The sequence below is a fragment of the Phyllobates terribilis genome, unplaced genomic scaffold (assembly GCF_046119375.1).
Source record: "Phyllobates terribilis strain yellow unplaced genomic scaffold, ASM4611937v1 Scaffold_7__3_contigs__length_470593459, whole genome shotgun sequence".
NCBI classification, from domain to species: domain Eukaryota; kingdom Metazoa; phylum Chordata; class Amphibia; order Anura; family Dendrobatidae; genus Phyllobates; species Phyllobates terribilis.
In genome coordinates, this window is record NW_027362767.1 from 97,798,607 (window position 1) to 97,813,432 (window position 14,826).

The 14,826-nt window shown below is 41.6% G+C and overlaps 1 protein-coding gene across 11 annotated transcripts in view; it reads left to right on the forward strand.

Moving 5' to 3' along the window:
- Positions 1-14,826, forward strand: part of MEIS2 (Meis homeobox 2) — a 158,507-nt gene that overhangs the window by 112,594 nt on the left and 31,087 nt on the right. For all 11 annotated transcript variants that reach the window (XM_073639023.1, XM_073639027.1, XM_073639029.1 and 8 more), the window contains one exon: positions 8,756-8,832. In XM_073639023.1, coding sequence (XP_073495124.1) covers positions 8,756-8,832 — 77 coding nt within the window. The remainder of the gene's footprint in view (positions 1-8,755; positions 8,833-14,826) is intronic.

Sequence of the window (14,826 nt, forward strand, 5' to 3'; positions counted from 1 at the left end):
TGTTCTCCTCGCTATCATGTTGAGGACCATCCCCATACCTATCCAATGTGATCGACCAGTCCTGCTGACTTTACTCTAAGCGCTTATACCCAATCTAGGAAACTAGAGTATCCAAACTCATGCAATTAGGGTAGATCAAAAACTTTTTAGACCACTAAAGTGCAACGCCACTTCTCTGAAGTTGGGAAGTGGCAACGCACCGATGTGTGTATTGACCTTTTCCATTTTTAGACGACTCGTAATACCAACACATGGAGCTATATAGGTGTTTACACCCAAACACAGTGTATGAAATGCAATTTCGGCTTGATAAATCAAATTATAATAGAACTGTAATTCAATCTTGCTCATCGGGTTAGCACGTGCCGTGGTGATTTAATTTAATGTCTACTACGTTCTCCTAGGACAGTGCGAATCAATGGAGAGGCGTTTCCAAAGGGTTAATGCTGCCGCATGCAGATAGTTGAGTGGAAGTGGACCTAGGTAAAAATAAAAGTGCTTGCTCCGATAGTCTGACAGTGAAGGTTTGAGATGCTTAAAATGAGGCCTACTGGACACATAATGCCCTTGAGAAAAAGCGGGTTTCTAGTAATGAGCTTTTAAAAGAGCATGTTCCCGCAAAGGTACTGAGGCATTACAGCACTGCCTTGTGATAACGCAACTCCTGGGATTGGATAATGGCTTAACCTCCATGCTCTTGTTGCATCTTTCAGGCATGGCGGTTACCATTTCCGGGCTGGTAAAGAATTAGAAAAACATTATAAGAAAAAAATAAGTATCTTACTGGTATTAACAGAAAACCGGACACAAAACATTACATGGAGATTAGAAAAGATAATTTATATATAACTATCTAGGAGTGATATATAAAATTATTCTGTATATACAGTACGGAGCAAAAGTTTATTAAATCTAAATCACATCAATATTTGGTGTGACCGTCCCTTATCTTCAAAACATCATCACTTCTTCTAGGTACTTGCACTTGTACACAGTTTTTTGAAAGAACTCGGCAGGAAGGTTTTTCCAAACAACTTGGAGAACTAACTACTGATCTTCTGTGGATGTCACCTGTGCAAATCCATCAATTGGATCAAAACTGATGATATGGCCTGATCTAAACATCATCCAGTCTGTCTGAGATTACATGAAAAGGAAGAAGGATTGGTACAAGTGACATCCACAGAAGATCTGTGGTTAGTTCTCTAAGATGTTTGGGACAACCTCCTGCAGAGTTCCTTCAAAAACTGTGTGCAAGTACAAGTGTACCTAGAAGAAGTAATGCTATGAAGGTAAAGAGCGGTCACACCAAGTATTGATCTTACTTAGATTTCTCTTTTGTTCATTCACTTTGCATTTTGTTAATTGATACAAATAAACTATTAACACTTTTATTTTTTGAATATTTATTCCACACCTGCCTAAAAGTTTTGTACAGTATTGTGTATATACAATATATATAATAAAGATAAATGTTTGATGATCCAAGGTAACCTGACAACCTCCACTAAAGTGATTGTACTGTATATGCTAGAGATTCCATGAGGGTGTTGTGAAATGAGTGGACAACAGACATCCTTGTGATGCTTCCATCTGTCATAAACAAGTAAAATCTGAACCGACCAATCCATGTTTTCCATGAAAACAACCCTGAGGCTACATGTGGAAATTTAAGAAATGCTTTTTCACTTATTATAGTTTTTTTCCAGCATTTTCTTAGGAGAACATCTCAGTAATATGGTGCCATACGGAGGCACCACACAACATCAACACATGGAGGGTCTTCAGTTATGTAGAATGAGGCAGTAAGATCTTCGGGGCATCTTTGTAGGCAAGAGGGAACTGGTCTACGTACAACACAATCTTCCGATACCCTCAGGTTATGACACAATAAGCTCAGACAAGCCCATATGGAGCTGACGATCATTCACTATTAGGACTCTTGCAGACGACCGTATTTTCTGTCAAAACATCAGATCGCACTCGGACCAATGTTATTCAGTGAGACCGCGCACATGTTCATTTTTTGTTCCGAGTGGTCCAAGGAAAAAAATCGCAACATTCACAATTTGCCTCCGATAATTGGATGGCACCCCCCTAGTGATGTCTATGGGACCATGGAAAATATCAGACCGATGACATTTTCACGAACAAACTAAATGGAGAAACTTTTTTTTTTAATTCTCCACATCTGAGAAAATCGGATCCCACTCTGATCAGAGTATGATTAGTGTAATCAGATCAATTCTCTTGGGTGGAGAGAGAATGGTCATCTGCATCGGCCCTTGATGTCTATGTCTTTTGGGCTGATCCATTCAACCTTATCAATGATAGATCCGGTCCCGTGTAGATGGAGGGTGGGCTCCCAGAATATTTTTCTGCAAGAAACCAAAGTCCAGTTGGCCCCTCAGTACTGGAAACACCCCACAATTGATGATTGACAGCAAACGTCATATGTAATTTTGTTTTCTTTTGCATTTCTTTGGTGGCTATGGGCTGCACCACTACCCAAGCCCGTATACCTTCAAAATAGTTTGGACAATGATCAGGAAAATCACATGAGGAACGAGTCATGCGGCCATGTCAGATGTCTGGCCAGCTGGAGTGTGTGCGAGCCGAAATCCAGAGAGAAGCAAGTATTAGTGCTTTAATTAGTCACATACAGTCCTACCACCCAGAGATGCCTCACCTAAGCCAAAGGAACGTACAATCCAGCGAGGTGGCCGCGCCGTACTCCCGATGTCACGGGGAGGTAAATGTAACCTCGTCGGAGGCAGGGGACATGCACAAGGGTTTAGACATAAAATCTATTTATTTATATTTCTCAGGAACAAACCAGCATGTAGCAGATGGCTTCCTACTAAATATTTAAAACCTGTTTTATCCATATACCTCTGTGTGTGGAGACACTTCCCTCAGAGTGCTTTATATCGCTAATTAATTTAATTACGCCCACGCTGATCGTGTGTTCCCATATTTTGCATTATAATCTCTAATATGAGATGTGGCCTCCCACACCGGCTCTCTTTATGCAATCGTTCTGCCTTCCTCCTCACACTTCTTTTACGCATGCGTCCTCGGATAAGTTTAACTCCTTAAGCGCTACCAGGATCTACAGGTGCCAGGAACTCCGTTCTGCTGCAGGATATTTAACCCCGCTTTGTCACAAGCTCTTTGCACATGTTCTACATCGTTGCTGCACTTATGTTCTTGTGATACAAATTAGGACAGTATTAGTCAATATTTACTAGCTTGCAACAACACTACTCATACTTACCTTTGCTACTTCTCCAAGTAATGAATGCAGCAATTTGTAGCATGGAAAGTGCAATAAAGTATAATGAGTGTCTAATTTGGAAGAACAAGATCGGTCAAGATTTATATCAGATGAGTGAGGACTGCAGTCATACGAGATTGCCGTAGGCATTATTTGTGCATTGTCTGGATCACAGATCTTTGTAAGATTATAAGGAGTAGGAAATATATGCAGTAGGTTACCGAAGTTATATCTGTTTCTGGGAAAGCCAGGTGACAATAAGACCTCACTTAGATGTCCGTTTTTTGGGTACGAATACTCTCCGTACTTTTGCGAAATGCGCTCGTACCTGTGATAAGTCTATGGTGCTGTTCACATGTTCATGGGTTTCTACAGAAAGACCAGCCCACGTAAAATTGCGGAGACATGTCTGATTTTGATCTGAGTGTCAGATCAAAATCAACAATGCAAGTGTATTTGTTAGTGAAAAAAATCGGACGGCACGAGGAAGATATCTGAGCGCGGTCCAATGTTCATGGACTGTAGAATAGAGGAGGTGCAGAAACTTTTTTTCTCTTCATGTACGAGAAAAACTGATGACACTTGGACCAAACTCTGTTCAAAGTTTCTTGGTGTGTGAGAAAAACAGATGTCTGAATGAGGCCTAAGTATGACAATTAAACTGTATATGGCACAAAGCTTGTCACCCAGCTTTCTCAGATCCCTGAATGGCACATCTGCCATGTTACACAGACATAAACCTCTATGGATGCCTTGTGACTAGACCGATTTGCTTCTCTGGATAAATACAAGACCATTTAACAAACCAACATATTTTCTTGTCTGGGATCACATGTGCATTGGGGGCTCTGTCATAAATTCCATTGCATTTGATGGAAAAATTAGCGAAGCCACGTAGCAATGTATTTTCAGCAATTTTAGAAGCTGGATGGAAAACTACAGACGACATTATAAGTCAATGGGATCCATCGGACAGCATAGGTGCCCGTCGTGTGACGGACACTAGCTTTCTTTTCCTATGACAAAAAAGGAAATGACAAAGTACATGTGAATACAATGTATCTCAAATTGCATCAATATTCAAGGGTCCGGAGGGGTGTGTTCACATGTCCAGGTTTTCAGATGTAGTTTTTTAATTCAATTTGCATGACAGCCAGTATTTGCATACATGCAGTCACATACAGACTAGATGTGCACGGCCTTCCTCAATGCAAGTGTATTGAGCAAGGCTGGCTATATCTAGTCGGAATGTGACCAGATGTATGCAAATTGCATACTTGTGATCATGAGCCTGCCATCTCCCGACACTGGTGAATCCTGATAGCGTGCGCTGTGAAGATTTACAAGTCTGTAGTCACATAGAGTGACAGCCCCAAGCCTGGACCACCCCTGGATCATAGTAGCTTTAGGCCTCATTCAGACATCCGTGATCTTATTGTATGCAAAAAAACAATCCAATTTTCATCAGTGTTTTGGATCTGATTTTCATCAGTGTTTTGTATTTGAGTGTCATAAGTGTCTTGGATTCGAGTTTCATCAGTGGTTTTGTATCTGATTTTTATCAGTGTCTTGGATCCAAGTTTTGTCATTGTCTTGGATCCGAGTTTCGTCAGTGTCTTGGATCCGAGTTTTGTCAGTGTCTTGGATCCGAGTTTCGTCAGTGTCTTGGATCAGAGTTTCATCAGTGTTTCAGATCCGATTTTCATCAGTGTTTTAGGTCTGATTTTCATCAGTGTTTTGTATCTGAGTCTCATCAGTGTTTTAGGTCTGATTTTCATCAGTGTTTTGTATCTGAGTCTCATCAGTGTTTTAGGTCTGATTTTCAACAGTGTTTTGTATCTGAGTGTCATCAGTGTTTGTTCAGTTTTTACCATGAGTGTTTCATCAGTGTCTTGGATCCGAGTTTTATCAGTGTTTCAGATCAGAGTTTCATCAGTGTCTTGGATCCGAGTTTCGTCAGTGTTTTGCATCCTAGTTTCATCAGTGTCTTGGATCCGAGTTTTGTCAGTGTCTTGGATCCGAGTTTCGTCAGTGTCTTGGATCCGAGTTTCGTCAGTGTCTTGGATCCGAGTTTCGTCAGTGTCTTGGATCCGAGTTTCGTCAGTGTCTTGGATCTGAGTTTTGTCAGTGTCTTGGATCCGAGTTTTGTCAGTGTCTTGGATCCGAGTTTCGTCAGTGTTTTGGATCAGAGTTTCATCAGTGTTTCAGATCCGATTTTCATCAGTGTTTTAGGTCTGATTTTCATCAGTGTTTTGTATCTGAGTCTCATCAGTGTTTTAGGTCATCAGTGTTTTAGGTCTGATTTTCATCATTGTTTTGTATCTGAGTCTCATCAGTGTTTTAGGTCTGATTTTCAACAGTGTTTTGTATCTGAGTGTCATCAGTGTTTGTTCAGTTTTTACCATGAGTGTTTCATCAGTGTCTTGGATCCGAGTTTTATCAGTGTTTCAGATCAGAGTTTCATCAGTGTCTTGGATCCGAGTTTCGTCAGTGTTTTGCATCCTAGTTTCATCAGTGTCTTGGATCCGAGTTTTATCAGTGTTTCAGATCAGAGTTTCATCAGTGTCTTGGATCCGAGTTTCGTCAGTGTCTTGGATCCGAGTTTCGTCAGTGTCTTGGATCCGAGTTTCGTCAGTGTCTTGGATCCGAGTTTCGTCAGTGTCTTGGATCCGAGTTTCGTCAGTGTCTTGGATCCGAGTTTCGTCAGTGTCTTGGATCCGAGTTTCGTCAGTGTTTTGCATCCGAGTTTCGTCAGTGTCTTGGATCCGAGTTTCATCAGTGTCTTGGATCCGAGTTTCGTCAGTGTCTTGGATCCGAGTTTCGTCAGGGTCTTGGATCCGAGTTTCGTCAGTGACTTGGATCCGAGTTTCGTCAGTGTTTTAGATCCGAGTTTCATCAGTGTCTTGGATCCAAGTTTCGTCAGTGCCTTGGATCCAAGTTTCATCAGTGTTTTGCATCCGCGTTTCATCTGTGTTTCGGATCTGATTTTCATAAGTGTTTTAGACCACAGTTTTATCAGTGTCTTGGATCTGATTTTCATCAGAGTTTTTGATCCGAGTGTCATCAGTGTTTTGTATCTGAGAGTCATCAGTGTTTGTTCAGCTTTTACCATCAGTGTATCATCAGTGATTTTCTCATGTGAAAAACTAAATAAATAAATTACACAGCTTCTCCTATTCATCACAATGATAATCACAAACAGCACAAGGAGTGCACACTGACGCCATGTGCTGTTAGTGATTTTTTACGGACCCATAGACTTGTACAGGTAGTTTTGATCCATGACTCCAATCCAAAACGGACATGTCTACGTGATTTTTTTACGGACAAACAATCCACAAAACAATACTAACATGTGAACAGCAGCATAGATTATAATGGGTACGTTTTCCATCTTTGAAAAAATAGATAAAACACGTACATTAAAAAGTCTGTCTGAATGAGGCCTTAAACACAGGGTTATAATACAATATAATCGGTATATGTATTACTACTTAGACATATATCGGACATGCTGTTGCGGTTCAGTGGTCCAGTTGGCACAGTTAGGGACTTAAAGGGCCAGTGGAAAGATGTACACTTAGTGCTGCCACTAGGAGCTCATTATGGCATAAAATGGCTGAGGAATGACTGAAGTGAAAAGTATCTCCGCTCAAGGACAACCTTTCTGTTTACTAACCTGTAAAGTGGTGTTTTATTTGTGTGCACTGCGGGGTAAATCCTGGTGCTCTCCGTATTCAGGATGTCACCGAGCACCAGGAGGGGCAGAGCCTGTAATCAATTTACCATCGATTCTTTTTCTGTGTCACTGTTCATTCTGTATAGGGCACAAAGTACGGGCCAAAAGGAGTCCCCAAAGCGCCACTAAGGAGCGCACTGCATCAAAGGGATTAAACAGTGAATCGAGCAGAGGTCCACGTCATGGTGCACAGAACTAGTTAACAGCTTTGCACATTCTCAGTGGGTGAAATTAACATACTGCGTCCCCCCTTTTTTTGCTTAAATGATGTTTTCAGCCAATTAAGGCTCCTTTTTTTTTCTCGGTGCAGTTGGAGGCACTCCGTTCCCAGCCACCCTGGGATGGTGATGAGCTGGGTTTCTCGTCAGAGCTCATTCATTATCTCCATTACCGCCAGGAGAATAGGTGGCGGTGGCATTGTTGGGAGCGGGTCTATGGGTTAGAGGTAGCATTTATCACACAGGCTGTTCACAGTCTTTGACAGTCGAGCAGTGATGGGGCGAGATGAGTGTGAGCGGACCCTGCAAGCCCCATGCAAATTACCCCCCGAGCTTCCCAATATGCCCAGATCAGTGCTTTTCCCTGGGCCCAGGACTATTAGTGGTTTTGATAACAGTGAGGAGGTCATTAGCAGCATGGGCAGGCGGAGAGGAGGAGCAGCGAGGGGGGCACAAAGGGGGAAAGCCTGGGTGTAATTACATGGATTCAATAGAGAGGCTGCTGAGGAAGCCAAAAAATTGTCAGCACCCAGCAATCAGAAAAAATGTATTTCATTTTATCCTTAACCCATATTAACTTGGCATTATCATCTTTCTGTGTTAACATTTGCAGAATATTAAAAGCCCGTGGTATACATACAAACAGAATTAACCCTGTGCTGCCTCCACCCTCTCGCCCGCCTGGCGACACACCGTAACGACTGCCAGTTTCTACCAGGCAGAAACCCTTCTATGTCATTAGTCACAATTATATACTATTACACTCAGCTCGGCATCACAAATTGCATTCGAGTGCCTCTTTCTTTTCTCCATGCCCCAATATCTATGCATTTGGCACACAAACAATAAACTGGTTCCTATCCGGGCTACGCTCGGAAAAGGGGGGAAACTCATGTAACCCATTGTATCGCTGTCCTTTAAACTAACTAATTCCTTCATAGAAGGGGAAAAAAAAAAAGTTTGCTCGGCGCTGAATGGATGATATTTATTGTTCGACTTGGGCTAATGTATCTGCAATGGAGCATTCCAGCCTGAGCAAACAGCGCAGTGCAAACACCAGGGATGGGACGCTGGTGCCCTTTCACAGAACCATGTCGTAGGAGCAGCGAGGAGACCGGCTGCCCCGCTTTCTGAACTCTGATTTATGGCTGCTCTTTGTCAGGCTTGTGTTTCTTTCCATGTTGGGCATGGAGTACACAGCAAAATGCAGTCACTGTTCATACCACAAAGCCATCCTCCATACAACCAGTGTTCACTCATCAGCCTAAAACCTGGTATTTGGGGAAAAGGTTGAACACAAATTATTTTTTGCCCAATGCGGACAGGTAGCCGCCATGTCTCTGCATTTATTAATGACCGCCAATATTCACATGGTATAAATGCGCCACGTATCATAGGTCCATGGACCTGACAATGACTTGTTACAATCTAGCGATCGTCAGCTGCAGAAATGATTATTTTATACTTGCAACAAAGTATTTCCAATCAATGCAAATTAAAGTTGTGTTTCTTTCCTTACAGCATCCATACCCCTCAGAAGAACAGAAGAAACAGTTAGCACAAGACACGGGGCTGACCATATTGCAAGTAAATAACTGGTAAGGAAAAATGAGAACCATTGCGCCATGTCTTTATTCTATACACCCAAAGATATTTTTTATTTCCACATCCTTGTAACGTTTGTATTTGTATTATTGTTATTATTATTATTATTATTATTATTATTATTAATAATAATTTCTATTTATTTTTATATTTATAAGTGATTTTATTTATTTATTAATTTCTATTTTTTTATATATTTATAAAAGTGTTGTTTTTTTAAGTAAGTCTTTTTTATTGAAATTATCGTTATTATTATTATTCTTTTCTATTTATTTATATATTTATAAGTGATTTTTTTTAATTAAGTCATTTTTTATTGAAATTATCATCATTATTATTAATTTATAATTATGTATTTATAAAAGTTATTTTTTAAATTATTATTATTGCTGTTGATATTATTAATTATTATTATTAGGGTTCACTCACACACCAATATTACTTAATGAGGCAGTGCAAATCTGCGTATTTTTTCTCACATGTATTTGGCACAGCATGCTGTGATTTCACTTCGAAATCGGATGGGTGCGAGAAAAAAAATCGGATGCCCTGTGGACCATCAGAGTCTCATCCAATTTTTATGGATACATTACAGTTCTGTAGCATAGGGAACTGTAAATGGTCCTGTACATGATTAATTGCTGCTGTAAGAAACAGATTTGTTTGGGATTTCCAAAATAAAAGGTCAACTGTCTTAACACAAACAGCGCCACTCTTGCCTGTGGGCCATCTGTGGTACTGCAACTCAAACCAATTCAAGTCTGCAGGATCTGAGTAATGCAATCTTTGCTGATAATGATGACATTGCCATCAGCTTCAGCTTGCAGTGCTTTGTTCCTCACGTGCAGGGTTTCTTGCCTCATGTACACAGATGAGAGAGGCCGGTGATGTGTGCAGTGGAGGACAGCAGATGCAATTCTTCTAGTGCTCCAATAATGCTTTCAGTGGCTCTGCTTTTAATGAGGGAGGAAAATCATAATGCTGCAGTCTGTGACATTTGATTAAAAGCTACTTGGTGTTGCCTTTTAACAAGCTGATTTATGCTTCCTACAGCAGGGGCTCTCAGCTTCTAGATTTCAGAGAACCTTAGTGTTCGTAATCATCTGGAGCCGCTTTATCCTCCTACTTAGCCTTGACCAGCAATTTATGTATTAAATAACCTGCTATGGATACAATGCTGCACCCAAAATGGCTCCAGTAGCCTTTAAAGGCGACAACGTAGACTGAGTCCTTGGAAAATATTTGCGCACCAAATACTTAAGTGGCAACTACACTTTTTTTATTGTACAGGTGAAGATAAGAAATTATGTAATATATCTGCACACGTTAAGCAGAAATCTCTGCATCTCTTGGCAGGAAAAACGCTGCTTAAAATAGGTGCGTTTTTGGTGCATATTTTCCCCCACTCTTAGTATAGCTAAAATCTGCAAAAAATACACTTCTTTTTCCAATCATCAATCATTTTTTTTTATCTTCTGCACTGATCATTAGCTCTCAAAAACTGATAAAATCTGTCTACAAATCTGTCCTTAGTTGCTATAAAAGCCTATGGAGGGAAGAAAAAGGCCTAGGCACAGAAAGAGAAGCTGCTGAGGCTTCTAGTGCAGCAAGAGAAGCTGCTGAGGCTTCTAGTGCAGCAAGAGAAGCTGCTGAGGCTTCTAGTGCAGCAAGAGAAGCTGCTGAGGCTTCCAGTGCAGAGGGAAAAACTGTTAAAAAATAAATGTGGTATACAAGTCATATAATGGTCAGAAATAACATCACTGCTCATCTACACACAGGACAGATTATTCTGAAAAGTGACCTTTAAACTACAATTTTTCCTGCTATTGTGTAAATTGATTTCATATATTTGGACAGGAGCGGACACAGACAGAAAAGGGTCCCTGTCCAAGAACAATATATCGGACACATTGCAGTCGTCATAATGCACACTACCACCGGCCTTGGAGGTAGAAGTGGCTTCCTTGGCTTGCACCAATGCTATGTTTGCCCCTATATTTGGAGTTAAATTGGAAAAAAGGGCGATTTAATTTGCCAGTAGTCAATGCGTGGATCAATGACGCCATTCACATATCATCCAGTACTTTCCGTAGAATACACAGTTTTATAGTTTATTATACGTTTGCTTATATAGCGCCATCATTTTCTGCAGCGCTTTACAGACATCATCTGGGGCTCACAATCTACATTCCCTATCAGTATGTCTTTGGAGTGTAGGAGGAAACCGGGGAACCCGGAGAAAACCCACGCAAACACGGGGAGAACATACAAACTCCTTGCAGATGTTGTCCTTGGTGGGATTTGAACCCAGGACCCCAGCGCTGCGAAGCCACTGTGCTAACCACTGAGCCACCGTACTAATCACTGAGACACCCTTCTAGCCTACTAAATACTGAGACACCCTACTAACCACTTATAGTCATTTATTATATATTTTATATATATATAGATATAGATATATATATATATCTGTTCATAGGGTCTTGAAGTCACCTGGAACCAGTCAATTAGCAGAACATTAAATGCAGATGGAGTCAGTAATTGCATTACCTATATCCCCTCTGATTGACTCGCTGCTAGGTCTATGCATTTTAGGTCTATGCATTTCACTTATAAGAGGTCTGAAGTGGGACGCGGGAGGCTCTGAAGATTCGGAGCAGGTTGCTGTGATTTGTGTCGTGGGCCCATCTTGACAACACATGACCCGCTTTGATATGTCGCAGCAGCCGGCTTTAGAAGGCTACCTTTCTGTGTGGATTAGCCCTGACTGTAGGGCTGGATGAGAGAGACACACAGGGGAGGGAGGGGGGGTAGGAGGCAGAGAAGCTGCAGAATTTCCAGACAACGATCAGAGCCGCAAAGAAATGATATTGGATTTACTTATCAAAATACAGGCCCCGGTTTTTTATCACAGGCTTAATTTTGTTCCCGACATTCCGGGGTGATGTTCAGATTAATTGAAACGACAGTTCTCTTTCAGAATTCGGGGAGAGTATTTGCACGGATTTCAGTACTAATACAAACTTAATTACACGGGACTCTATTTTATCATTCTAATTCCATGTAGCCGGCTCTGTATTTACAAATGAGAAACCTTCGCCTTTTATTCACAGCTTCCCTTAATATATTTATCAAAGCAGGTTCATTTACAAAGTGCTCTATCTGCGGTGTGCAGGCAGGCAGACACCAACAAAGCCGTTAGCTTTATCAGGCTGAGCTCCTGATGAGCCACCCGCGGGTCAATTGATTTTCGTGGTTCTCTGATTCATTTTTACACCCCCCATTTTTTACGGATCACAATGAGAGACACGCTTGGAGAATTAGCCGGTTTGTCTGACTTATCAGTTGGGCAATTTTTTTTTTTGATTTTTATTTTTTTTAGCTACTTAAGTTGGCTACAGGAACTGCTGTTATCGGAGTTTAATGCACCCTATAGTGTGGATAGCATTTCAATTAAACCAGTAACCACAGCTTAGACGCTGCCGTTTCCATGCTGAGTGCTGTACAGAAAGTGATGTGCCTAGCTAGAGAGGCAGAAAATTGAGTCGCCTTGCTTCTGTCAACGTGATTAATGTAGAAATAAACTGCTAACCTAGAGAAGAGACTGATAACGGAGTAGGAGGATTTTTTATTTTTTTTTGCCAACAGATCCATCTCTTTTTTTGGGGGGGGGGGTGGGGAGGACTTGGGAATGCTCCATCAAGGCTTTTGTTTTCTTGTCTTCTTTATTTCCTGTCTGCAAAAATTTGACAATCTAAAAAAATCCAATTTTCAATATATGGAGATATAAACAAGATTATTGGAATGTGATATGGACGCTTTTATCAGAACATTTGTCAATCCGAATGGGAGCGTTGGAAGTTTATTTTATCCTGTCTGTCTATATCACAACAATTCATAATCACGGCTTTATTACATTTATCATAAAGCCTCGTGGAAGGAGAAAGCATCGGGTGAAGATACTGGCGCAAAACTTTATGAACGTGATGTGATCGGCGGGTGAAGATATTGGGGCGAAACTTTATGAATGTGATGTTACCGCCGGATGAAGATACCGGCGCGAAACTTTATGAACGTGATGTGATCGCCGGGTGAAGATACCGGCGCGAAACTTTATGAATGTGATGTGACCGACAGGTGAAGATACCGGCGCGAAACTTTATGAACGTGATGTGACCGCCGGGTGAAGATACCGGCGCAAAACTTTATGAATGTGATGTGACCGCCGGGTGAAGATACCGGCGCAAAACTTTATGAACGTGATGTGACCGCCGGGTGAAGATACCGGCGCAAAACTTTATGAACCTGATGTGACCGCCGGGTGAAGATACCGGCGCAAAACTTTATGAATGTGATGTGACCGCCGGGTGAAGATACCGGCGCAAAGCTTTATGAACCTGATGTGACCGCCGGGTGAAGATACCGGCGCAAAACTTTATGAACGTGATGTGACCGCCGGGTGAAGATACCGGCGCAAAACTTTATGAACGTGATGTGATCGCCGGGTGAAGACACCGGCGTGAAACTTTATGAACGTGATGGGTCGCCGGGTGAAGATACTGGCGGGAAACTTTATGAATGATGTGATCGCCGGGTGAAGATACTGGCGGGAAACTTTATGAACGTGATGTGACCGCCGGGTTAAGATACTGGCACGAAACTTTATGAACATGATGTGATCGCCGAGTGAAGATACTGGCGAGAAACTTTATGAACGTGATGTGACCACCGGGTGAAGATACTGGCGGGAAACTTTATGAACATGATGTGATCGCTGGGTGAAGATACTGGCGGGAAACTTTATGAACGTGATGTGACCGCCGGGTGAAGATACCGGCGCAACACTTTATGAACGTGATGTGACCGCCGGGTGAAGATACTGGCGGGAAACTTTATGAACATGATGTGATCGTCGGGTGAAGATACTGGCGGGAAACTTTATGAAAGTGATGTGACCGCCGGGTGAAGATACCGGCGCAACACTTTATGAACGTGATGTGATCGCCGGGTGAAGATACTGGCACAAAGCTTTATAAATGTGATGTGACCGCCGGGTGAAGATACTGGCGCGAAACTTTATGAATGAGATGTGACCGCCTGGTGAAGATACTACCGGGAAACTTTATGAATGTGATGTGATAGCTTCTAGAGCTTTGGGGAGATTTTGATGGACAGTTTGCCAAGGTTAAACCCAAAACCAATCTCTGGTCTGGCAAAATGTGTTGCAGAAATTATAAAGAGAGAAAAACTATAAGGGTTTGTTCACACGCTGAATTTCTTGCCAAGAAAGTAACGCAATGTTTTAAAGTACCGGCAAAGTGAATGAGATTTTTTAAATCTCATGCACACGCTGCTAAATTTTTCATAGCGTTTTTTCAAACCTGCAGCATGTCAATTCTATTAGTGTTTTTGCAGCGTTTTTCACCGATTCAAATGAAAAGGGGAAAAAAATGCATGCCAAAAACATACGTAATTTAAGCAGCGTTTTTCCTGCCAAAAATTCTGGTACAAATACTCAGCGTGCGCACATGGCCTAATGGAAAGATTTGCAGCATCTTTAATGATTTTTGGACTCTTGGTTTTGTCTTAAAAATTACTGATAAAAAATACTGACCAAATTACAATCATGTGAAAGTGGCCTTATGAAGAAGCCAGGCGAAAGAAAACCTATTCCAATCTGTTGAGAAAAAAAGGAAAAACTAAAATATATTTATTTTACTCACTTACATAGCACCAGCGCTTTACAGACAATTTCGGCACTGTCCCTATTGGGGCTCACAATCTAGATTCCCTATCAGGATGTCTTTGGAGTGTGGGAGGAAACCCATGGAAACACGGGGAGAACATACAACCTCCTTGCAGATGTCGTCCTGGGTGGGATTTGAACCCAGAACCCCAGCGCTGCAAAGCTGCAGTGCTAACCACTGAGCCACAGTATATATGCACATTAGTACACTGTTCTCACATGGAGTTGTCCAGGAAAAAAA